The following is a 25,875-nucleotide window of genomic DNA, read 5'->3' as shown; positions in this document are numbered from 1 at the left end:
GAAGCCACATTATTATATCTACTGCTGTGGAATACTGCAGTATTTATTTATAATAACTGTTATTTCTAGATTTCCCTCCAGTGTGTTCATGTTTTCAAAAGCTAATCAATAGTTGCTTTACTTACTTTATTGAGTTTCAGCACACTAATTAATGTATCCAACAGTAATCATAACAGACCTCATCACTGGATCAAAGAGAAGAGTTTGAAATTGCTTTTGTTAACAATGAAGTAATTTTTCCCTTCTTTCTTATGACCTTATGCAAGGAGAACAGAAGTGTTAAATGCTTCCAGACCAGAACAGTATTTTTATAAATGCATATGGACTAGGAAGAAGTCTCTATTCTGATCTTTTCTTTACATTTCATATTAATAGATAAAATCACAATCTTTTAAAAAGGTCTAATCCAGAAAGAATAGAGTGAAATCTCTTGATTAATATTCACTTCTCTAAATATTTTTATTAAAAATTGCACGGTGCGCAGCTACTGTTTTAGTACTGACAATACTAAAAACATATATCAGAAATTTAATGCATCAAATACATTAATAAAATACATCAAAACAACATACAGAAATTTAGTGCTTATTTGGTTGAGTTCAACATATGGTGATTTCTAACATTTCAATTTCCTGAATTATTGTTTTATGAATTACAAACACTTTTTCTTGACTACACACATATAATGTGACAGCAGAAGTCACTAGGTTTATGCATTGGGATATAGCTGTAAATCAATATTGAAAATCATGGCAGTTTGCCACACTGAGTGTTAGACAGGATTTGCTATTTCTTAAAATAGTTTATGCCTTGATTTCAAGGAAAAAAAAAAAAAAAAATCTGGTCTCTCTCATGAGCCATATTGGCACTTATTCTCCAGCAGTAGCTGATACTTAATTCAGGAACATGTTGCCAGAGTCCCTATGGGGCAGCTGTAGCCAGAGGAGAATTGGAGGAAGGTTGTGTATTTTACAGCCCTCTTCTTTTGCCAGTGGGTTAGCATGTCCTCCTCCATCTCTTCACTTGGGACCTGCTGGGGCAGGCAGAGTCAGAATTGCTGGAAAGAATCATCAGCTGTTGTGAAATCACAGGTTCCTGCCATAGGCAAGTGCTACCAGATTTTCATACTGAATGCAGGTGACCTGCTGACTGGTATCACAGGCAAATCAAATTATTGAAATGGAACCTATGGCAGCACCCCACCTCTGTAAACCTATTACATTGAATGACTCCGTACACAAACTTGAAAATCTAGAGAATTTTGCAAGTTTCAGTTAATTGGATTCCCCTTACACTTTTTTAGAGTATTTAGTGTATAAAAATATTAATTTTCACACTCCTGTGCATCAGGTAGAGAAAATGAGAAGATGCGGTTCTCAGGTGAAGCACCCAAACAGGATATTACTTTCTAAGAAATATTTGTAAAACTATTTCTAATTCGTCGTTTCAGTGTCTCTATTTTCAGCTCTCTTGCTAGGCAAAACAAACCAATGCTAAACTTATAAATATATGGTTTCTATGCAACTGAAAACCTCTGTTTCAAAAGATTCCTTTCAGATATCAAAACAGTACTCCAATCCACTGTTTCTCTTTTTCTTGTGGTATGCAATTTCTATTGGGATGGCTCATCTACTCATAGAATCACTGTGTTTACCACCTCTGATTCATTACTCAAATATGACAGAAATTTGCTGAATTTCCACTGCTCCTACTTTTCCTGTTATGGATATTCTGAAAAATCCCTATTATTTGAATTTGAAAAAAGGCTTTTAAGTATTTAACTCCATTATAATTTCTGAAGGTTCAAGTACCAGAATTTCTATACCTTCCACTTTAAAAATGAGTTTGAAACATCTATTTCTATCAGACCACTGTCCAGGACAGACAAGAAACACTGCAAACAATGTTTTCTAAAATAGATTGCTGAAACATTCTTACAAAAAAGCCTCACATTTCCTTTTCAATGGCAAAATTGTCTGTAAGAGATAAAGTACATACCAAGGTTAAATTTGCTGTGCTCTCCTTTGTTCAGCACTGACATGGGCACATTGTCTCTACCTAATGAAAAACTAGGAAAACAGCTGCCTTTGTGGTGTCCCTATAAGTAAAGTTGCCATTTTTATATAATCTGGATCGATCCAGGATCAAACCCTTCCCTCACTGGAACCTGTAACTTGCTTTGAGAGATATAGGCTTCCCTTTTGCCAAAACAATACAACTATTATATTATAAAATGATATAACATAATGCAGCTCTAATGCATTTCAAAACCTGAACATATCAACATTCTAAAAAAACCCAAACAATAGAAGATAAAGCTCTGAATGTCTAATGTGTCATTATAATGAATGTCATTAACTACAAATTAAACAGCATGCAGCACATCCTGGTTTTTCTCCTCTGAATCAAAAGAACTGAAAAATGAACGATTGCTGTTTTGTTCCTCTTTTCGTTTGTGTTTCTTGGAATTTTCTAACTGATCTTCTCTTTGGTAAATCATGGTTATTTCCACAATACAACAGATATTTAACTAAGGAGAGTCCACAGCTCTGAACAGAGCATTCATCTGAATGTCACTCAATAATAAAACAAGATTAACCTAAGGAGCTGCATTTATCTGTTTAGCCATGTGACTGAGAATTAGTTTATTCCCAAATGCAATGGGTACATGACAGTATTGCCATACTGACTTGAAAGCTTGGACAATGAAGGTTTAATTGCTTTCACTGTTGTAAAATGCAACTTAAGAAAAGAAATGAGGGCATTTTGAATATAGTAATAAATATGCATTTACTTTAAAGGCCATTGCAATTTTTTCTGCATATATGGAGTTTTCTTAGCATACAAGGAATCTTATAAAACTCTGATTTTTCTCATTTTTGGGCCCAGGGTAAATTAATATATTTCTACAAAAGGAAAACAGTGATTTGAGACACAAATTTTCCAACTCCCGGTTGCTGTTTCTACATGCAACTCTGGTCTCACTCTCTCTCTCTCTCTATATATGAGAGCTATATTTACTTTTGGTAAATTATCACCAAATAGTTTTCACAATGAAGCCTAAGCACAGTGGTTGTCTATTACTCTGCTCTTTCGCCATAACAATGTAAGAATAGCTGTAATGAGTCAAATGAAAGATCCATTTAGTTCATCATCTGTCTCTGAAAATCACATTACAGGATGCCCTGGGAAGAATATAGGTTGGTCCTAGGAACATCCCAGGTATATTTGAGAAAGAGATGATGATGTGCCCTACTCTCTCTCATCAACTTTTCTTTTTACCAGAGCAAAAATAACTGTGATGCCATGGTATAGACAGGATGTTTTGCTCCACCCAGCCAATTCCCAGGCAGAATAAAAACAGGACTAAGTATGCAATGCAACACCATGTGCTGCATCTATCCCCAGTGAAGACAGCTATAATGCAGTTTTAAATTCTTAGTTTGAGAAACAAACTTGTGTCCTTTCACTGTTTTCTTGTATCTTTCCTAGGATGAGTTGGAGGTAAAAAAAAAAGAAAGAAAAAATAGAAAAATTTAAAGAAAGGCTGAAAAAGGAGGACTGCGCAGCTGCATGATATGATAGCCTCACCACCACGGACATCGTAATCATCTGAGTTTTGGGCTGAAGCATCTGTGATGTTCTGCACAGTTTCAGTAGTAATCATTACCCTGGCCATGCACCATCATGTCCTGAAGATTTAAAATGAGTTAATTCTCTTTATGCTTCTACATTTAAAACATCAAAGAATAATTAAATAAATAATTTGACCAAAAAACACCCCACCAAATCCTCTCTCCTTTTAAAAGATGTTTCTAAAATCTGTGTTTGCCATTCAAGTCATGTCTAATGAATAAGTCATAGGGATTCCACAAGATGTTTACCACCCAAGTTGTGTATTACACAGCTAGATCTTAAATTTCCTTGTCACATCTGCAATTTTTGCTGTATAAACTTTCTTCTATCTAGAGCTCAATTCTTTGTGTAAAGGTTTTTACAACCAGGCTAATTTATGTGTAGTTTAGTGGGATATGTGGTACTACCAGTGAATTATTTGGAAAAAGGCTGCTTTAAAAGAAACCCTTCCAAAAAACTATGTCACATCTCCTTTTATTTATGAGACTATTCTCATAACTTTTAAATGGCTCATACTAGATAGAATAAATTGCCCCCTACTCCAGCAAAAGTTTCCTGAAAATTCAGAGATTTTTTTTGTTTGATATTCTAACATGCCTCCAGTATGTGTTTAGGGAAATTATATACTAGCAAAGGAAAGCTCACCTATCTGTCCTCAGATATCAAAACCACTGTTCACGTATCTAAAGATGCCTTTTTAAACACCAGGACAAAGCCAGTCCTAATGGCTATAGGGAGTGGTCCTGTTTGGGTGTATTGCCAGAAAATCTTGAATATCCATGCAATCCATGACAGCAAGAAATAACAGGCCTTCCATGTACACACATCCAGGTCTGTCTGTCCTAGAAAGGCTGCCAAAAATCCCCAATCAACTGGGCAAGCTCCAGGAAGCCCAGGTGAAAAAGAGCCAAACTGACATCAGTAGGAAATGCAGAAACATAATCCTGATTCTTCTACTAGGGATTATTCAGTTCCTTTGTGTGGCTACTAACACTGTTCTACTTAGTCCCTGCTTTTTCTGCTTAAGTAGTTTGGTCTAAAGTTTGGCAAACTGCTATGGAGTTCAATAGCATAGGAATAAACTCAGCAGGTAGGAGAAGCCTGGGGGCCAAGCAAGAGCCCCATGTCAATTTTGTGTGGATACAGAACTGTGGGAGGGGACTTGGGAAACTGTCCCCCCGAATTACCCTGGGAGGTGACAGGCGTGTAGTTCCCCGCCTCCCCTGTTATCAATCAGTATGTCTGTCATCCCTTGGTGCTAGAAAATTCTTTGTTCTTTATACCTCCATTGGTTCCTTCCCTGAAGCCGCTTTTTCCCCTTACCCTCATTGGTTATAACCCTGCCACTCGACCCTGACTCTGCCCCCGAAGCCTTCCCTCACTGAACGCTTCATGCCTGGACCCTCCCTCTCTTGTCCCCGTTATAATCCCGATTCCGCCCCCTATTCGAGGCTCTCAGAGCGAGCTCCCTCCTGGAGTGGTTGTTTTCCCTTCGCTCCCTGAATTGCTGTTCCTCAATAAACGCTCCTGGAAAAAAGCCGCCTGTGAGCCGTCCCGCCTTCATAGAGGAAGATTTCATTACGCTATCCGGCTTCCGAGGACTCGGCTCTCTGACAAGCAGAGTGGTCAGAGACCCAGAAGCCGCAACTGGCGCCCGAACAGACTGGCCCCTCTCAGGAGTCAGCCGCAGAGCGTCTCCTCGGCTGCATCGGCTCTGTGATCCGGCTGCCCGAGGACGAAAAGCGCCGTTCGCCGCCAGTTCCACGAGCGGCTGCTCTTCGTTGAAGAAGATCGCCTACCTCGCGGGCTGCAGACACCTCGTCCTGGTTCGACTTCGAGTTTGGGAGCAGACTCCGAACGGGACGAGACCTGCAGCGCTTCCTCTCCCCCTCAGAGGCTTTTTCGTTTTGACAGCGGTCTTTTTGTGGTGAGTTCCTGGTGCCCTGTCTGGCACCCGACCCTGTCTCTTTTCCTTTTCGTTTCTCGCTTTGTCTCTTTGGGGATTTCCTTTTTCTGCAGTGAGAATGGGCAATCGCTTGTCTCCTGCCCGGCGGGATTTTTACCTCCACGTTAAATCCTCCCTTGTTTTGGGTAACATTTCTTTTAAAAAGAGGGACCTTAAGGCTTTTGTTAATCTTATTTTCGATAACTTCCCTGACACCTCCAGGGATGATTTTTCTTCTCTTATTTTCTGGGGAAATATTGGGAAACTGTTATACGCATTACAAGTAAAGGGGAATTTTTCTGTGGGGCATTTTTTTCCACTTTTTCATTCTATTTACACTTTATTTAAACAAAAGGGTGAGAGTTGGGTCCCCGGTTCTCCTAACCTTCATCCCGCCCCCCCCACTCCTAACTCGGTTTCCCCTAAGGGTGGGTCGGGCAGCAGACCCTGCCATAACCAGGCACAGGGCTGCTACCGTCTCCCTGCTGCTCCCCGCCCCACTCTGTCCTCTCCTCGTCCTGGGACTGGCCATCCCAGTGCGACTCTTTCCTCTCCCCAAAGCCCTCAAACCCCTGTACCCAGTTTAAAACCATGTTATTCGATTCCTGATCTCTGTCACCACACCTCACAAAATGGCGCCGGCCACATGGCCGAGCAGCCCGCCACCGAGGGACAAAATGGCGCCTCCTCTCCACCTCCCTGCTCCCTTCGGGGCCCTGCCAGTCCCCCTCAGGCTCCACCTCCGTCGAGTGCCGCCCCTGTGTCGGGTCCCGCCCCTACCACCGCGTCGATTGTTACGTCGTCGGGTCCCGCCCCTCCAGCCCCCATGGCCACACCCCTGGGTGGGCCCCCGGTGGGAGGGACCGGCCTGCAGGAAGGCCACGCCCCGGTGGGAGGGAACCCCCTGCCGGAAGGCCACGCCCCGGTGGGAGGGAACCCCCTGCCGGAAGGCCACGCCCCGGTGGGTGAGCCTGGCCACGCCTCCCCTCAGGCCTCTTCTGGTTCCCACGCCACCGGAACCGGAAGTCGGCCTGGCCGGAAGCAGGCCATCTTGGCCTGCCGGGCTTCATGCCACCGAAGCCCACCGGCCAAGGGGAAGGTCCGAGCCCTTGCTCGTCCTGCCTCATCCTCCGATGAGGATGAGGACAGCGACAGCCCCCGGCCCACACCTAGGCCGGGAGGTGGGTGGGCCCGGATCAGGGCAGAGGCAATTAAGGATGGGGATTTAGAATTCGCAAAAGATCTGGGGCCGTTCGCAGCACCTGTGGTGAGGACCAGGGGGCAGCGGCCACACTGGGAGCAACTCCCATATGTGGAGATTAAAGAACTGAGGAAGGCTGCCAAAGACTATGGTCGAGACTCTCCTTTCTTTAAGAATGTATTGGACCTCACTTTCTCGGGCCATACATTGGTCCAGCATGACGTTAAATATATTGCCAAGTCCCTGCTCACTCCCACCGAGCTTTTATTGTGGGACATTCAATGGAGAAAGCTCCTCAAGCCTCTTCTGAAAAAACACAATTTAGCAGAGGCAATTGGAGAGGGAGAGGAAGCCATAGAAGCCCTGGCAGGGGAGGGGGAGTTCAGCCAGCCAGAGGACCAAATACTGTTACCCACGGAGGTCCTAGATGACATCAAGGAGGCTGGCCGAGCGGCACTGTTAAAAATCCCCGATGGGAAAACCCCGCTCCAGAACTTTTCAGCTATTACCCAGGGCCCAGAGGAATCTTTCATAAAATTCGTAGACCGGCTGAGGGAGGCCATCGACCGGCAGATAGACCATCCTGCAGCGAGGGAAGAGCTCCTGAGAAAGATGGCCATGACCAACGCGACAGCCGAGACAAAGAAGATATTAAGGACTTTACCTCAGGACCCCGAACCCACCATCGCACAGATGGTGGAGGCCTGCACGAAAGCCGCCTCCACCGAGACCACTGTCGCCCTTGCAGTAAGTAAGGGGATTGGGGAGGCGATGTTGACGATGAACACCATCCGGTGCTTCGGGTGTGGCCAGATGGGCCACATACAAGCCAACTGCCCATACTGGCCCCCGGAGCAACCACACTACTCGTACACACCCTCCCCAAGACCAATACCCAGGAACCCGATGCCCTACCATCAGCAGGCGGGAAACGGGTCACGGAGCGCGGGGAGGGGCCGCGCAAGGACAACAAGTGGCCCCTCACAGCGCCCAGGCCTCCCCACCATCCGGGAGGACCGGTGGCCCAGCGGACAGTTCCGGAGGGTTGGCGGAGCCACGACGACGGGCTCCGCCTCTTCCGTAGAACCCGCAACTTAAATTCAGACACTCACCGGGTCCTCAAAAGCTCCATCACTGTGACTCTCCAAGATGAAGACCTGGTGAGAGTTCCCGCTGGGTTCCTGGAACCCCCTTACCGTAATTGTGAGGTAACAGTGTTAATACTCGGAGATTGCAGGCTCACACCAGACCGTGTTACCGTCGTTCCTGAAGTGGTGTGTTTTCAGCCGGGGTCCGAGGTCACCGTCTCAGTCGTCTGCCATCAACCACCTTGCACCATCACCAAGGGGCTCCCCTTCGCTGCCATGTACCTCCTCGACGTGGCCGACCTCACCGATCCACCAGCACAGGACTATTTCGCTGGACATGACTCCGGGGAAGACAATTTTGTCTTCCTCACACAAAATGTTTGCAAATCCAGACCAATGATTGAGACTGTCTTATCGCTTCAGGGAAAGTCCATCAAACTGGACCTGATGGCAGACACCGGGGCAGACGTCACCATCATACCCCGGTCAAAGTGGCCCCGCGACTGGGAGTTGGTGCCTCCTTGTGGCACAATCTCCGGAGTGGGAGGAGCTGTCAACTCCATGCGCAGCAAACACCTGGTAAGTGTGGAGGGCCCTGAGGGACAGATTGCCACCATTCGGCCTTTTGTTGTTTCATCTAACATCATGTTATTAGGCAGGGACGTTTTGTCCCAATGGGGTGCCCGCCTCGATATCCCTAGCCCTGCATGGGATTTTTAGTATGGGCCACTGCGGAGCGCACCTCCCCACCGCTGAATTGGAAGACCGATGTTCCAGTGTGGGTGGACCAGTGGCCCCTTGTGGAGGAGAAATTAAAAGCGCTCCATGAATTAGTAGAAGAGCAGGTCCGCCTGGGGCATTTAATACCCTCCACCAGCCCCTGGAACACTCCTGTCTTTGTTATTAAAAAACCTGGCAAAGACAAATGGCGCCTGCTCCAAGACCTGCGCAGGGTCAATGAGGTAATCGAGGACATGGGCCCCCTGCAGCCTGGCCTTCCCTCACCCTCCATGCTTCCCCGGGATTGGCAGCTCGCAGTCATTGACATCAAGGACTGCTTTTTCAACATCCCATTGTATCCCGGAGATGCCCCCAGATTCGCGTTCTCCGTTCCTTCCATCAATAGGGCGGAGCCTTATAAGAGGTACCAATGGGCCACTTTGCCCCAGGGAATGAAAAATTCTCCAGTGCTCTGCCAAACTTTTGTGGCTCAGGTGCTTTCGCCGATCAGAAAGCTGTTCCCTGAAGCGATCATCCTGCATTATATGGATGATGTCTTGATCTGCGCTGAAACACAAGCTTATCTGCAGATCACACTTTCCAAAACTGTTAAAGCCATTAAAGCTGCAGGGTTTGAAATTGCCGAAGAAAAGATCCAGCTGTCAGCGCCATGGAAGTATTTGGGCTTTCACATTACGGGAAGGACTGTCGCGCCCCAATCTGTCACCATCAAAGACGACCCACGGACCCTGCGGGATCTCCAGCAGATCTGCGGTACCATCACGTGGATCCGACCTCTCCTGGGACTCACCACGGAAGAGCTGGCGCCGCTCTTCAACCTGCTACGAGGAGATGGTGACCTAGCTTCCCCTCGCGAGCTAACACCTGCCGCCAAAGGAGCCCTGGAGAGAGTCGCTGAGGCCATACGATCCCGTCAGGCCCACCGTGTGGATCGGCTCCTTCCCGTCACCCTTGCCATACTGGGTAAGTGCCCAAACTTCCATGGTCTGCTTTTTCAATGGGACGCTGGGCGGAAGGACCCACTCCTTATCATTGAGTGGCTGTTTCTCCCGCACCAGCCAGCGAAAACTATTTCAACTCCTGCAGAGTTGATGGCTAGAATAATAATAAAGGCCAGACAACGCCTCCGGACCCTCGCAGGGTGTGACCCGGCGTGCATTTACTTACCTCTTAATTTGGAACAATTGGAATCCCTGCTTCAGACAAACGAAAGTTTGCAAATTGCTTTAGACAGTTACCCTGGACAGATTTCCATTCATTACCCTAAACATAAAATATTCAAAGACACGTTATATTTGGCCCCAAAGTCATTCAAAAATAAAACACCTATTAAAGGTGCTCTCACGGTGTTCACCGATGGGTCGAGAAAATCCCACAAATCGGTGATCACTTGAAAGGACCCGGAGAGTCAGAAGTGGGAGTCTGACATCCAACTGGTTGAGGGTTCCCCCCAGATCGCAGAACTTGCTGCGGTCGTGAGAGCATTCAAAAAATTTCAGCAACCTTTCAATCTGGTAACAGATTCGGCTTATGTTGCCGGGGTAGCAGAACGGGCAGAACACGCCCTGCTCAAAGAAGTTCAAAACAAACAGTTATTCGATTTGCTCACGGAATTAATCTGGCTGATCTCCCACCGAGAGCAACTCTATTATATTATGCACGTCCGGGCTCACACAGACCTGCCAGGAGCTATTGCAGAGGGGAACCGGATGGCCGACCTCCTTGCAATGACATCTCATTACTCTGCACCTGCACTTTCATTAACCTTACCAGACATTTTTGCACAGGCAAGGCTCAGCCATGCGTTTTTCCATCAAAATGCACCTGCCCTTGCCCGACAATTTAAAATATCAAAAGAACAAGCCAAAGCCATACTAGCCACATGCCCAAACTGTCAGTCCTTCGCCCTTCCACCGCTGCCAACGGGGATAAACCCCCGAGGGTTGGCAGCATTGGAGCTGTGGCAAACAGACATCACTCACTATAATCCTTTTGGCCGCCTGAAATACCTGCATGTGTCCATAGACACATTTTCCGGGGCCGTGATCGCGTCACTCCACACTGGTGAAAAAACAAAAGATATCATCAAACATCTATTCATGGCATTTGCCACATTAAGAGTCCCAAAAGCCATCAAAACGGACAATGGGCCTGGATTCACCTCGACAAGATTCGCACAATTTCTACAACAATGGGGAATTGCCCATTCCACCGGCATTCCCCATAACCCCACAGGACAGGCAATAGTGGAACGCTCCCACAAAGAGTTAAAAAGGCTGCTAGAACAACAACACGATTCGGCTCTGGCCATGACACCAGTTGAAAGATTATGCAAGGCACTTTTTGTTCTTAATTTTTTAAATTGTTCTGACCGGGAGCCGAATCCCCCTGCACTCAGACACTTTTGCAATAACACCAGGGCAGTTTTGAAAGAGCGTCCGCCAGTCCTCATCAGAGACCCAGAATCAAAAATCATCTCAGGGCCGTACCCTCTGATAACGTGGGGGAGAGGGTACGCTTGTGTTTCCACAGCCCAGGGTCCCAAATGGATTCCTGGAAAATACGTCAAACCGTACCTGGAGAGCACTACCACGGACCCCCCAGCGAGGAGCAACCCAGCGACCCCATCACAATCACCACCAGATAATGCAGTGGCGTGGCGACGGAGAAAAAAGAAGACGACCGGAAGACCACCCAACATCGTCTCCCGGGTCCTCATCACAAGGACATACCTACCTCTGCAAGACTTAACAACTTCCGCCACCCCATCCCCTCCTGTGCCGTTCCCTCTACCCTCATACCTAACCCGTCATCCCTTTACCCCTCCGTCCTGAAATTTATTTTTATTTTAACCCAAAAGGGGGAGCTGGGGGAGGGGAGGGAACCAAATGTATGTTGGTAATATTGTTTTGTTTAATTTTAGTACTAGGATGGCTGCCAGAACATCATTCACCCAAAAGGAACAACAGAAGATGTCCCACTGCGCCCAGCTGGTTGCAGCCACGCTTTCCATCCTCCTGTGGCTGCATGTAGCAGATGGCTGGGTGGTACCACAGCCGAAAGAAAATGTCTGGATCACGCTGGCAAAGTCCTTGCAGCAGGATAACCTATGTCTGGCCATGGGCAACGTGGACAATCCCCTGTCCACTTGCCTGGTAGGGGTCCCCTTGGTAGCTGATGATTGGCCGGTATCCAATTCCGACCTGCTCCGAACCACGGGTAGGAGGCCTAACCCGGTCGATACTTGGGATGAGTGGACCAAAATTTTGCCCAACAGCAAAGAGGAACCCCAAGAATTGGACTTACTGGGGTCCTCCACAGCTAGATATTGTGTCAAATTCTATTATAGGAGGCCAAGTCAAAATTGGCACGGAATTGACTTGGCCAAAAACACATACCGGAAAGATGTAACACCTATCAGTAAAAAATATAACAGCCAAACCTGGTGCAATTATACTAGCCAGGTGATTTCGGTTTCATCCACTCATCCCAAGACATTGCCCAGGGGGATGTTTCTTATCTGTGGGGACAGAGTATGGTCGGGAATTCCATCTCGGCTCCAGGGAGGCCCATGCAGCCTTGGCAAGCTTGCTACCCTCACTCCAAACAGAACTCAAATTCTAGATTGGAAAAAAGAAAGACAATTGGCACGCACCAAAAGATCATATGCTCAATTCGACGAAAATTGTGACTCCGAAATTTACGATTGGGGAAAAACAAAGAGGGTCGCTGTATCCATCTTTTTACCATGGTATGCAGCAGCTAAGGCCCTCGGTGAGCTTTCTCACCTAGAGTGTTGGATAAGTAAGCATGCCAACGCCTCGTCTGCCGCCCTCTCCGATCTTCTGGCAGACCAGCAAACCACCAGGCAAGCCACATTACAAAACAGAGCGGCTATTGATTTCCTGCTGCTCGCCCATGGCCACAGCTGCGAGGACTTCGAAGGATTGTGTTGCTTCAATTTAACATCACGGAGCACTTCCATCCAAGCCAACATCCAGCGGATCCGGACCGAAGTACAGGACATCAAAACGGAAACTTCGGCTGTGGACCCCGTCCACAAACTATTGATGCAGTGGGGCATTCCCGGGTGGGCAGCCTCCATTTTAAAAGGACTCTTTTGGATTTTCATAATTATCCTTCTCATTTCAGTTGCCTTAACCATCTTCAAAAAGACGCTTACCAAGACTTTGGCAAATATTTATTTAATTAACAAGAACGGGGGAGATGTGGGAGGGGACTTGGGAAACTGTCCCCCCGAATTACCCTGGGAGGTGACAGGCGTGTAGTTCCCCGCCTCCCCTGTTATCAATCAGTATGTCTGTCATCCCTTGGTGCTAGAAAATTCTTTGTTCTTTATACCTCCATTGGTTCCTTCCCTGAAGCCGCTTTTTCCCCTTACCCTCATTGGTTATAACCCTGCCACTCGACCCTGACTCTGCCCCCGAAGCCTTCCCTCACTGAACGCTTCATGCCTGGACCCTCCCTCTCTTGTCCCCGTTATAATCCCGATTCCGCCCCCTGTTCGAGGCTCTCAGAGCGAGCTCCCTCCCGGAGTGGTTGTTTTCCCTTCGCTCCCTGAATTGCTGTTCCTCAATAAACGCTCCTGGAAAAAAGCCGCCTGTGAGCCGTCCCGCCTTCATAGAGGAAGATTTCATTACGCTATCCGGCTTCCGAGGACTCGGCTCTCTGACAAGCAGAGTGGTCAGAGACCCAGAAGCCTCACAGAACCACAACTACAAGCACTTCTTCATCCCCCTTAATAACATTTTATATCATTTTTACCCCAAATTGGCATCTTGGTTGTTAATTCTTCTTTCTCATATTAACACATGCAAACAACAGATTTCTTTTTCTGAAATCCACCTACACAGAGGATGCTTAGACTTTATACTCCTTTTAAAGTATTGTTCATCCAACTCACTTTGAACTTTAAAGCTTTTTACAGAGATAACAGGATCTACAGTGTGAGATCAAGCTTAGAAATCACAGCTTGAAATGCCCATCCAGGGGAAGTCATGCAGAAAATGAAACATATCTGGCAGAACAAGACTATGGTCGGAGTGACAACACAAAGTCAAAGAAAAGGGCAATGAGGAGAACCCCAGACAGGAAAAGGCACCCTGGTGTTACTGAGAAAAAAGAAGGTAAAGATGTGGAGAAAATGAAGAGTTAAAACTCACCTAGCAAGGCTGAGACTGAAGTGTGTGAAAAATCCCATCTCCCCCCTCTTCCCACAAAAGGTCATCGTGTGGAAACATTTTCTTGTCTCTCTGTCTCTGCTTTTATTTGGGTTTTATCTGGGGAAATTTTGTCTAGTTGCAAGCATGTCTTTTTCAAAATTTTCAGACTCTTAGCTAAGGAAAGAAAGGAGGGAGGGAGAGGAAGGGGAAGGGGAAGGGGAAGGGGAAGGGGAAAGGGAAGGGGAAGGGGAAGGGGAAGGGGAAGGGGAAGGGGAAGGGGAAGGAGAAGGAGAAGGAGAAGGGGAAGGAGAAGGAGAAGGAGAAGGGGAAGGGGAAGGGGAAGGAGAAGGAGAAGGAGAAGGAGAGGAAAGGAGAGGAAAGGAGAGGAAAGGAGAGGAAAGGAGAGGAAAGGAGAGGAAAGGAGAGGAAAGGAGAGGAAAGGAGAGGAAAGGAGAGGAAAGGAAAGGAAAGGAAAGGAAAGGAAAGGAAAGGAAAGGAAAGGAAAGGAAAGGAAAGGAAAGGAAAGGAAAGGAAAGGAAAGGAAAGGAAAGGAAAGGAAAGGAAAGGAAAGGAAAGGAAAGGAAAGGAAAGGAAAGGAGAAGGAGAAGGAGAGGAAAGGAGAGGAAAGGAGAGGAAAGGAGAGGAAAGGAGAGGAAAGGAGAGGAAAGGAGAGGAAAGGAAAGGAAAGGAAAGGAAAGGAAAGGAAAGATTATGTTCATGACTAGTGTTGTGTATGAAACTGACTAGATGCAACTGGAATATAAGAACATAGCAATTCCTCTTGTATGACTACGAGGGTTCAGGGAGCAGTAATAGGCAAGAAGCACAACTTTTCCCTCATTTAATTAATCTTTTGAAAGCACAAATCCCGACTAATTTTAGAACTAAGTCTTGCTGTGCTTTTATGTAATGAACTTCTCTGACGATAATTTATGTCACGTTTCAAAGCAGTTTGGATGCCTTGTTGTTTGAATACCATTAATGAAAAAAAAATAAAGATTTTTTTTTCTCTCACACTTTTACCCCCCATATTCACATCTAATACACAAATTGAGCATAGGTAATGCAAAATGTTGGGAATTGAACTCCACTGACTCCAGCTTATTTTTAGTTGTTTTTTAATTTTTTTAATTGAATAAGCTGAAATAGCACAATTATGAAAAGCATATAGTAGAAAACCTTTGGTTGTTTAAAAAAAATTACAAATCACATTTTTGCACTATAATATCATAGCTAAGTAAATCCAATAAATTTATTAACCTATATACAATTAATCTAAAATCAATAAATCCAAACAGGACTTTTCTTCATTAATTGAGAGGGGGATACTAATGGTGGTTCTTTACTGGGCTCAAATAAATAACTTTCAGGCAACCTTTAAGTTACTGAAAGTGCAGATAAGAAAAGATTCGATTTTAAAAAGGATCCTTTTTTTTCCTTGAGGGAGATTTTCTACCCTTAAGTGAGGAAATTGCACTGAATAGCACTGAGTTGTTATAAAAGAGACCTTTCTGTACATCAAGAAGGACAGATAGAAACATACAGCTTTAGAGCACTGTGAAAGCAACTAAATATCTAAATTGTCCTTGTAAGTTACTGAAAAAAAAGGAAAAACCTGAGAATTATGTCTCAAAATATAATTCTGGTTTTTTTCATGTTATATGGAGTATTATTTTGCTATTTTTTATTAACTTTGTCTTTTTCTAAAAGTATTTGAGTTCTTTTCCACCTATATATGTAATAATTTTAAAATATATTATTTGAGTATATATTTATCTCTATTGATATTGATTTATAAATATGAAACCGTGTGTAGATATAAAGATAAAAATGTATTCTTTTTGATACACGTCTATACACATGAGAAGTTTCATACAAATATGCCAAAAGCATAGACTTGTATGAAACTTAAAAAATAATTTTAAAAAAATCCCACTTCCAATATTGCTCTGTCTATTTCAGTCTTTCTGGCATATGTTCCTGTCGTCTGCCTGCATTGCCGCTTATAAACACTAAGACAGAGAGACAGATTCTTAAAAAAAACTCCAAAAACCTAGGACATCTCGTTTATTTCAGTTTAATGCTTTCATTTAAAAAAAAATCATTAAAAATGACATTGTCCTCTAATTTTTTGCTCTGTGCAGCAGCTGCTACTGTCAAGCTGTTGTCTTTGTTACAGCAACTTTCTGAGAGCCTGAAAAACCCCCATGTTTGGGGATTTTTTTGTTTATTTGTTTTTAAATATGACAGCTTTCTTTTAGTTTGAGACAGACTTTAATGGAAAAAAATCTCCCCTTTTAACCCTTATTTCTCTTTTAAAAGTTCTACTGCTCCAGAATAACAAAGCCAGATTCTCAGTGAAAAGTCTGCAATAGATTTATGTAATTTACACCAATTAAAGCTGTGGGGTGTAGAAATCATGTCAACAGTCTCTGTATGGATTATATAGAATGGTGTTCTACAACAGCAAGTGATAGGATGGTAATAAACATATAAACAACACCTGATCTACTTTTTCATCAGTTTAGGCCTCTTTGACATGTATTTTTGCAAGGATGGATATGTTTCAAATACATAGGGAAAAGGCTATTTTTTAATTTTTCTTTTTAATCTCTTTTTCAAGATAGGGGGCAGAAAATGAGAAAGGAAGATAATCCAGCTAAACTGGACAGCACAGGACTCGCTGCTGAAAAGATCCCATTTATCCCATCTTCATACACCTGAGTTTTGTGGACAATACTGCAACAGCAGATAGTTAGTATCAAATTTCCATGATATGAATATTTATTGGTGATTATTCTATCTAATTTTCCTGATAATGACCATAACTGAATATCTGATTTTCAGATGCTAAATTTTTAATGGGAATTTCTGTGTTTGTCTGAGCACTGGAGCACAGGGTAGCAAGTTTTAAGGCTTCTACATTTGTGTGACCCAAATCCCATTGTCACATTTTCTACTTACAAAAAAAAAATGGGCTGCACTTCTATGTGGAAAACAGAATTTTCATACCTCTTTATATGCTGGTCCAGATGAATACATCACAAATATAAACAGTTTGAATTTTTAATGTGGATGTGTATTTTCCCACCTGAGATTTGAAAGGTCCCAAGGAAAAATAAAAAAATTTCGCATTGTAAATATACAAGTCCAAGGATAGCAATAGTCAATCTCACTAACTGGAACTACAATTAAATGGGATCAATTACGTATTTCAGTCTAGACTCTTCTAACACTCCTTCTTCAGCCTTCATTCTGTAATTGATCTATGTTCCATTTCATGAAAAAAAATGTGAATAGTTCTGAGGAATTTACAGAAATACTTTGCAAACTATAAAGCACAAAACCAAAAATATTTTCTGAAAACACATCAGTTGCTGAAAATGGTTCTCTGCATGATTCCAAAACCAGTTTATACTGACATAATTGGGTGGGAATACAAAAACAGTAAGAAAGACAGAAAGAGAAATTGAACTTTGCTGGCTTTTAGTTTCTTAATTTACAAATTTTTGTCTCAGGACATGCATTTCCATTGTTTGAAACTTTACAGGCTTTTTTTTTTATACCAACTAGATTTTCTTCAGCTGGAAAACAAGAGAACTAATATTCTAATACTTATTTGTTGTATAAATTAAGGCCAAAGTATTTTTTTTTTTCAGTGGTGCTATTAAAAATAAGCTTTTCTGTATTGAATACAAGTAAATTTCAAATGTGTCCATGAGACCCATCTGAAGGTTCTGCTAGAAACTATGAAATCTGCTTACAGTTTTTTCTGAAGCATGAAGTTCTAAAGATCAGTTTCCTTCTCTTTGTAGAAAAGATAAAATTTTTAACTGACTTGCATAACTTAATTTTCACTCCCAAATATGAGGTTAATTTTATATAAAATTTTACATGAATTTATAAGTTCAAATCTCCTTGTACACAAAATGATAGAAGCTAAGAACACTGTAATAACCCAAACACATCTATGAATGCGTTATCTGTGTGTGGATATACATGCTTATCTCATATTTAACAAGACAGCTGAATGAGAAATTTGGTAGCCCTTTATTTTTGATGTCTCGAGTCTCAGCAAAAAGCTAATCATATCCATTATGTATACAGCAAATCAACTTCTATTTACAGGAACACATATATATTAATCATGTTGCATGATAGAGTGATTCCCAAGAATATAATCTTTTTATATATATAATCTGTAATGGGTATCTCAGTTTACAGCTGATGTTTAATTAGGAACTTGCAGTTGCAATAAACTTTTTTTTTATTGCACTCAGCCAAGGTACAGTATAATGAAATGTAAGTGACCCAAACTAAATGGAAGCACTGAAGTAGATAATGTGGCAATATATCAAGTAAAATACACTGATTCTGCAGTCAGTTCATGCCCTAATGGCAGAAAAAGGGTTTGAAAGCCACTTTAACCATAAGTAGTGTGTTTATGTATTATTCACAGTAGAAAATAATTGCAAAATGTCAACATTTCATTTTCCTTTTAAGAATTTCTTTTGATTAGTGACCTAATTAACCATTAAAAAGGGAAACAGAAGTATGTATTTTTTATTTTTAAACCATGAATATGAGAAGCAGTAGTGTTGCTTACTAGAAAGTAATTTATGACCTCCAAATGCCGGAGTCAACATTAGTAGTCTTTAAGTGATCAGAAATAAAATAAATAAAAGAGTCCACTGTCTTTATAGAGTGTTATTCTGCATTATGTATGTATGTATTATTGTTGGTGACATTCCTTATTAACATGAGCTAAGAAATGCAAATATTTCAACAATTGTCTGATTAATTTATTTTGTTTCTTTTTAAAATTTATTTATTTTTTAATTTCTTTCCTTTTACTTCTGCATTTCCAAGAAATTCTTCCAACTGCATGGACGAAGTAGTGGAGAAGAAACAACCATCATCTGCCTATATCAGTGTCACACATTCTCAGCTGTTACAGACCCCATGCCCAGGTCCCTAAGTCCTATTTCACACTGCTATTACCATATACACAATGAACCAAGGCTGTATTTAGGACCTAGCTCTTTCAGCAAATGAAAAATGGGGACAAAGAATTACAGATGTTCACTAGTTTCTTTAATATGATTATCAGCTCCCTGCATGTGGTTCTCCTTAATTTGTTAGTAGACATTTTCATTATTGTCATTATTCTTTACAGGTTTGTGTAACAGTCCCTAAGAGGGTATACTTTGGACTATGACTGCCCTTTTCTAGACTCCATGCAAATACAGAACACCCAAAGATATTCTTGGCTGTGGAGCTTCCACAAAATGAAGCCAAACTCACTGAGCAAGGAAAATGACAGAGAGATTAGAGATTTTATCTGGAAAATATATCTGTATCTATATCTGCTTCCCACTTCTCACCATTTATGCCTATTCTGATAAAAAACCTTGTACCAAAACTATTAGCATAAACCTTCCTCAATGCACTTCTGACATCTTATTAGATAATTTCCTAGTATATATGGTCCTGAGAGGCAGATCTCTGTTCTGTTAAACTACAGAGAATTATTTCATCCTGATGCTCCATTTTTCCTGAGTGCTTGTTTTGTTATATAGCTTTTAGGTTGCTGTCTTAGTGACTTTTTTTAAAAAAATGTACTCTGAGCAGAATATGCAAAACAAACTGAGTAGAGAAAAATCTTTAAGGATTTAATGCTTAGAGTTTGGCATAGTGGTGAACTCAGCTGAGTCTCTGATCAATTTTATCAGTTCCAACACTCCCATTTTTCTGGTGACCATTTTTTGCTCAGCCATAATGAAATTATCTGGCTATCGAATTCAAGCTGGAGCTTTCACTGAATTCAATAGGTTTCATATCAAGAATCAGTTTTGTTCAACATCACTTAAGAAGTCCATGCATCAACCAAAACCTGAAATATTTTCTCCTAGTGATATTTCTTTCAGGCCTAGAAATTAAAGTCCAGATACATATTTATTCATTATTTAGCTCATATGAATCCACTGTTTGTGAGTTATGGTATTTTGAGAAGCTTACACTTGAGATATCGTGGGTTGTGGTCTTTTGAGAAGCTTACACTTGAGATTTCTGCTAGGCTTCACCATATGCCACATATGTAGTAAAAATAGCATCCCTTCTGACATTCTACCATTATGAAAACATTGTTGTGTGGAGGAGTCAGTGCATTCTTCACTTGTCCATGCACATAAGATAAAATATAAATGACTTTGTGTCCAGAACCAAAATGAACACAATTTCTTCTTACCATATTTAGATTTAAAAACAAACCATCAAACAAACAAACAAACAAACAAACAAAAAAAAAACAAACCTCTAAATGTAAGCTCACTGGTTTGTCATATCTCCATATTAGAGGAGGCACAGATGCCCAGAAAAATAAAATGAGTTTATTAAAAAAGAACTGAAACACATTTTCACTTCATACTTTTGACTCCTGGAGTCAATAACCCTTCACAGGCCCCTCTCTGAACCACAGTTAAAACAAATATGCATTATCTGTGCTGGGTCTGGCTGGTATAGAGTTCATTTTTCTGCCTGTTCATTTCATAGCTGAGCACCTGCCTACCCATGGGAAGTAGTGGATGAATTCCGTGGTTTGCTTTGCTTGTGTAAGCCGCTTTTTGTTCTACCTGTTAAACTAGCTTCATTTCAACCCACAAAATTCCACACTCACTTTTCCTATTCCCTGCCCCAAGCCCATCACAGCAGGAGTGAGAGTGGCTGCATGGCACTGAGCTTTCAGCTGGGGTTAAATCATGACCACATCCATCTATCTGAATTTTGCAACTGAGGTTTCATTTGTTACATCATACTGCTGCACTAACTGACCATTAGTAAAACAGACTGCTGAAGAGGAAAAGAGCATCAGTATAAACCTTAATCCTCAGGTCTATATAATGTGCAAACCTCGTTTTTGGTGCAGGATGTTGTTGCTGCCCGGTTGTGACCACAGTGTGGAGACGTCCCGGCCAGCGGGCTCCCTGCGGCTGCAGGGTGCTACAGGAGCGGCTGTCCCCAGTCCTCTTCTGCGACCTCCCTTGGGTGGCAGGGCTCACACAGAGCTGCAGCTCCCTGTGGCTGTGGCATGGGCATCATCACCGCTCCCAAGCACAAAGGAAGCACCGAGGCAAACAAATACAGAAGGGCCGCTTGTATAAATTCCAAGATAATTCACCACCTAAGAGGGTCCAGGGACAAGGACGCACAAAAACAAGGATAGGAGCTCATTTTAAAGAGGGAAGGGTATGAGGGGTGGAATCAATTCATATCCAATGGGGAAACATTAGGGGATAATCCAATGAAGACAGCACACGGGAGGAGCAGGTTTAACAATCTAATGGGGAGCTGGAGAAGGGGCAACAGACAGGGAACATTCTAGAACAAAGAGGGTGTGTTCAACTCAATAGACGGGGGTAGGGGACAGTGCACTGGGGATTGGCAAGGATGTATTAGGAGGCAGGGGAGGTGCAGGGGAGACTGACATGGGGATTGACAAGAGCTTGGCTGGAAAATATTGGAGTGAACAATTTAGGGCTAAACCTTTAGGGGAACAGAACAGGGTACATGGGACAAACCATTATGAACTGATTAACAAAAGAACAATTGTAAAAGAACAAACCACCATAGGATGTGAAGGAGTAAATGGTGATTTACTGTAACTCAGTACAACAAGCCAAACTTGAACATGTGTTTACATACAGAGCTATTAAAGGATCAATCATCTAAAAATGGTTTGTAAATGGTTGTACAACAAAAATCTTGGATTGTAAAATAACCTTAAATATTTCAACTGTTTGTTTTTCCTCTAGGGCAAATGGGGAGGAATTTAGGAGTGTAAAAGAATCTTATCTAAATTATGCAAATCTCATCAGTAGCTTCTATATAAAAAACTATTGAATCACATAACCTTGCAATATAGGAAGGACCTTAGGTCACTTGGTTCCTTATTTTGTTTATTTAGGCCAATGAATTCCTATTCAAATAATGTACATGTTATTATTAAATGTCTGGTTCATGTATAAAAATTTCTTAATGTTTTTAGATAAGTTTTTTTTTTTTCTGGAATGCCTCAGGGGAAAAGGAGAAATTCCTACAGAATCATAGAATCATTTATGTTGGAAAAGACCTTTAAGGTCATCACAGCCCAACATAAAACTAACGCATCCAAGCCCACCACCAAATTTTGTCCCTAAGCATCACATCAGCACATTTCAGATGTGATTGCACCACTTTCCTGGGCAGCCTGTTCCAATGTTAAATAAACCTTGTGGTGAAAAAAAATATTCTTAAAATCCAGTCTAAACCTTTCCTGGTACAACTTGAGGCTATTTCCAGTCATTGTATCACTTGCTATTTGGAAAAAGAGTCTGAATCCCATCTTGCTGCAGCCTCCTGTCAGGGAACTGTAGAGAGCAAGAAGAGCATCTGTTTGTCCAGGCCGTGACCCCCCCAGCTCCTTCAGCTGCTCCTCATCACACTTGTTCTCTAGACCCTGCATCAGCTTCATTACTCTTATATGTGAACACTTCATCTCCCCAAAGTATTGAGTAACAGAGATTGATACAGCTAATACTAAGAAAAAAAGAGACAAATTTTTGTTTTAGTTTAAAGATAATCAGAGAAAAGTGCAATGCCATGTAAAATTTCTTCTAAAATACATGCATAACACCCATACCTATCTCTATATTTGCTACCCTAGAAACACTCTCCCTTTTCAGTGTCTCCTGAGTTTTAGGAATGTCATTATATGCCTAAGGAACCTTGGAAATTGAATCACTGAAATAGTTTGCCTGGACATACTTGAGGAGGGAGGACGAAAAAGAAAAATATACATTCCTCATGCATTAATGGTATCTGCAGAAAAAATACAGCTTATTATTTGTTTTAATGAAACATTTGTCCTGGTCCAGCACAGGTTTCTCACAGGGTTCCAGCCTCCATTTTGCATGCCCCTGCTCCAGCATGGGGTCCTCCACAGGCTGCAAGTGAATCTCTCTTCTCCTGTGGATCTCCATGGGCTGCAGGGCCACAGCTGCGTCACAGATTTTTTTTTTTCCTGTTTTTTTATTTTTCACCCAGAGGTCCTTCTAGCATGATGATGGGATTGGCCTTGGCCAGTGTCTGGTCCATCTGGGAGCTGACTGACATTGGCTCCATCAGACATGGGCGAAGTTTCTTGTAACTCCTCACATAATTCACCCCTCTAGTCCCACACCACTCCCTGAACTCTAACACACAAACCTCATACAGGCATGAAGATATGAAAAAATCTTAGGATATAAGCCAGATATAGGATAATATAAGGATATAACCCAGATCCATGAAGGGCATAGCCAACTCACAGGATGTTGTTCTAGGACAGCAGAGGTGTTCTCAAATGAGTGTGTTAATTGCTCCCTATATGAAATGCAAAGTTAGGTTTGTCTCCCCCCCCTTACTGAAAAAAAAAAACCCAAAAACTTATTCTATGTATGTCAGGCATGAAAAACTTGGCAGTTTGGGGGAAGTCCCAGGAAATAATGAGGGCAGAAAGATACGTCGTAACGTGAGTTTGGAAGGCAGAGACTGGGAGAAGGGTGATGGAAAAAAAATTGCTTAAATTGAAGAATGATTAAGATTATACTATGATATTCAGAGTGGTAGAAGAGATGAAACCAGAAACTTGAAGTTTTCATTGAACAACAGTATTTGACAGAAACCAGAATATTTCATGCCAGCTTCTTAATTTTTAGAATTTTTTTGCTGATAAAAATCTGGTAGGTTCAAGCTAGCTAGTTATATCTGACAAAAGAAAGAGAGTGAATGAGAAAGAGAAAATAAAGGTGATAAAGACCTAGAAATATTTGCAAGATTTTTGTTTTTTATTTAGAAAAACACAGAAAATTCAGAAATTTGCTGCAAATGAGCATGGTTGTCCCTTCTATAGCCTTTAACTCACTTTGAAATGAAATATCTCTCTCTGTCTTTACAGAAAAATTAAATTATGCCCCTTCTTTTGTATATTTGTTTAAGTTAATTCATTGATGCAATGTTCAAGAAGGTCTCTGAATGTAAATCAGGTTTCCCTTCAGGTCTCTCATAGATTCGTAGATCTAATGATCAGAGAAGACCATTCTGATCTTTGAATCTGACCTCATACAGAGCACTACCATAGGTTTTCCTCAAATAAATTACTAATGCAAACCTAGTAGCTTTGGTTGAACAAAAGGGTTATCTTCAGCAACAAACAAAACTTAGTTTTAAACTCAACTCTAAAAATGTGCAGTTTTAATTTTTTAAAATAGCTTTTTCCCAACATATTTTTTGTCTTCTTAAAGTAGAAATATTTAATATGTTTTAACTGTACAGTATTGAGATGGCTAATTCATTTCACCCTAGTCTTTTAAAAGGTGTGGAACAACACAGAAGAGATCATTAGTAAAATAACTAATAAGTGATTACTTATATAAAGCTCAGATTCTTTACAGTTCAATTAGACTGAGAGATGCATGTAGAGAACAAAGCTTTCCAAAATTTCTCTGTAACACTTTTAAGACAATGGGCCTCTGCAGTAAACCTGAGCTGTCAGCCAGGAACCAGTGGACTGTTTCAAGTGCTTTGTTTCCATTCTGCCTCTGCTGCTCAAAAATGCACACTCTCAAGCAGTCTTGTGTGCTACAAGCACACACACACAAAAAAAAAAAAAAAAAAAAAAAAGGCTATATGCTTAGTCACAGGATGGGACAAAAAGTATATATATCCTGCTGATCAGTCCACTGGAACTTCTCAGAGCCTGTAATTTCAGTTCTTAAATTTTACAAAAAGCTCATACACAAACTTTGGCAAGCCAGCAATGTTTCTAGATTAATTATTTGTCCTCAGTTTCTGAGGGTTTACCTGGAAGAGCAAAATTCCAGAGGAAGATACTGGTCACTGAATTGAGTGTTACAGGGGCAAGTACTGTGACTTCCCAACATGTACTTGACATGAGATAGATCCTTAATTTACTCTTTAACCATTCAGGTCTGATAGAAGCAACTGGGAAACTTTCATCCCAGAAAACTGGTAGGGATATTCAGGAGGCTGAAGACCTGGACAAGAATTTGCAGCAATAATCTTTAGGTGGAGTAGAAATATGAAGAGGAAAAATGCCTATTTTATGCCCTGCTCAGACAGGTTAGTCAAGGAATAGGGTAAGCCCAAGCCTTTTGTAGTGCTATTTGCTAATGTTCAGGAATAAATAGTGACAGGGTTTCAGAAATGCATTTTCTTTGACCTTATATAAAGCCAATTTGCTAAGCTGAGCAGTTCTTTTGGTATTTATTAGTGCTTCTTTTATTTCAATTTTATGCTGTGTAGAAAGCAAATGACAGTACAAGTGAGTCAGAGCTGTTCAGGTGGAAAAGCAATGAAGGAAGGAAAAGAAGAAAAAACACCTAGGTAGAAGTATCATAAAATATAGGATTTGGTTTTTCCTTCTCAGTCATTGTTTTTTCTGAAGGTTATAATTCCTGTGTCAACCTACAAGTCCTTTGACATATGAAGAGGGAGAGCAAGACAAAACTTCTATGAAGTTTCAAATAACAGACATTTCCTCTGATGGAGGACACCTTTGACTCAAAACAAGGACAAACTTTCAAGTTAGAGACAACTTCAGAGTTGGATAAGGATGTTCAGGGTCATATCCAGTCACATTTCAAATATCTCTGAAGATGGAGATTCTATGGCTTCTCTTGACAACCTCTTCCAGTGTTGAGGTAACTCCTTGATTTAAACATTTCTAGTGATGAAAAATCCAGCATAACCCTTGACATGTCATTCCCACACATTGTTCATTATGTTTCCTGTTAAACTTTAGCTTTATTTATAGTTCAAATTTCTCTAGCTTCAACTTACACACACTCAATCTTATTTTTATTTTGTCTGCAAAACTCTTTTATTTAAATTCTTTTTCTTACATTTATAAGAAACTTATTTATAACCTATTGTTTTATCTTCCCTATTTATATGCCAAATATATCAGGTTCATTGAACATATCATGACGAGGCATATTTAATCCATTTGTCATCTGTAAAGCTTTTCTCTGAAACCTCTCTTGG

General features: G+C 41.8%; 1 protein-coding gene across 1 annotated transcript; it reads left to right on the top strand.

The window, feature by feature from the left end:
* The first annotated feature begins 4,424 nt into the window (after positions 1-4,424).
* On the top strand, positions 4,425-12,955 carry LOC144248321 (uncharacterized). Its single transcript, XM_077790402.1, has 3 exons — positions 4,425-4,557; positions 5,314-5,563; positions 11,535-12,955. Exons 1-3 carry the CDS (start codon positions 4,425-4,427, stop codon positions 12,898-12,900), a joined length of 1,749 nt encoding a protein of 582 aa, XP_077646528.1. The 3' UTR covers positions 12,901-12,955.
* Positions 12,956-25,875: the final 12,920 nt, after the last annotated feature.

The sequence above is a fragment of the Lonchura striata genome, chromosome Z (genome assembly GCF_046129695.1).
Source record: "Lonchura striata isolate bLonStr1 chromosome Z, bLonStr1.mat, whole genome shotgun sequence".
Lineage (NCBI taxonomy): Eukaryota > Metazoa > Chordata > Aves > Passeriformes > Estrildidae > Lonchura > Lonchura striata.
The sequence above is the reverse complement of the archived record's forward strand: the minus strand, read 5'-3'. Positions and strand labels throughout refer to the sequence as shown.

What these genes read in the sequence shown, in the direction of transcription:
- LOC144248321 (XM_077790402.1), top strand. Translation starts at nt 4,425, where the DNA reads ATGACAGCAAGAAATAACAGGCCTTCCATGTACACACATCCAGGTCTG. An exon ending in AAAGAGCCAAACTGACATCA is followed by an intron (nt 4,558 to 5,313) that starts GTAGGAAATGCA and finishes GGCCCCTCTCAG; the next exon opens with GAGTCAGCCGCAGAGCGTCT. An exon ending in TTGACAGCGGTCTTTTTGTG is followed by an intron (nt 5,564 to 11,534) that starts GTGAGTTCCTGG and finishes GTTTAATTTTAG; the next exon opens with TACTAGGATGGCTGCCAGAA.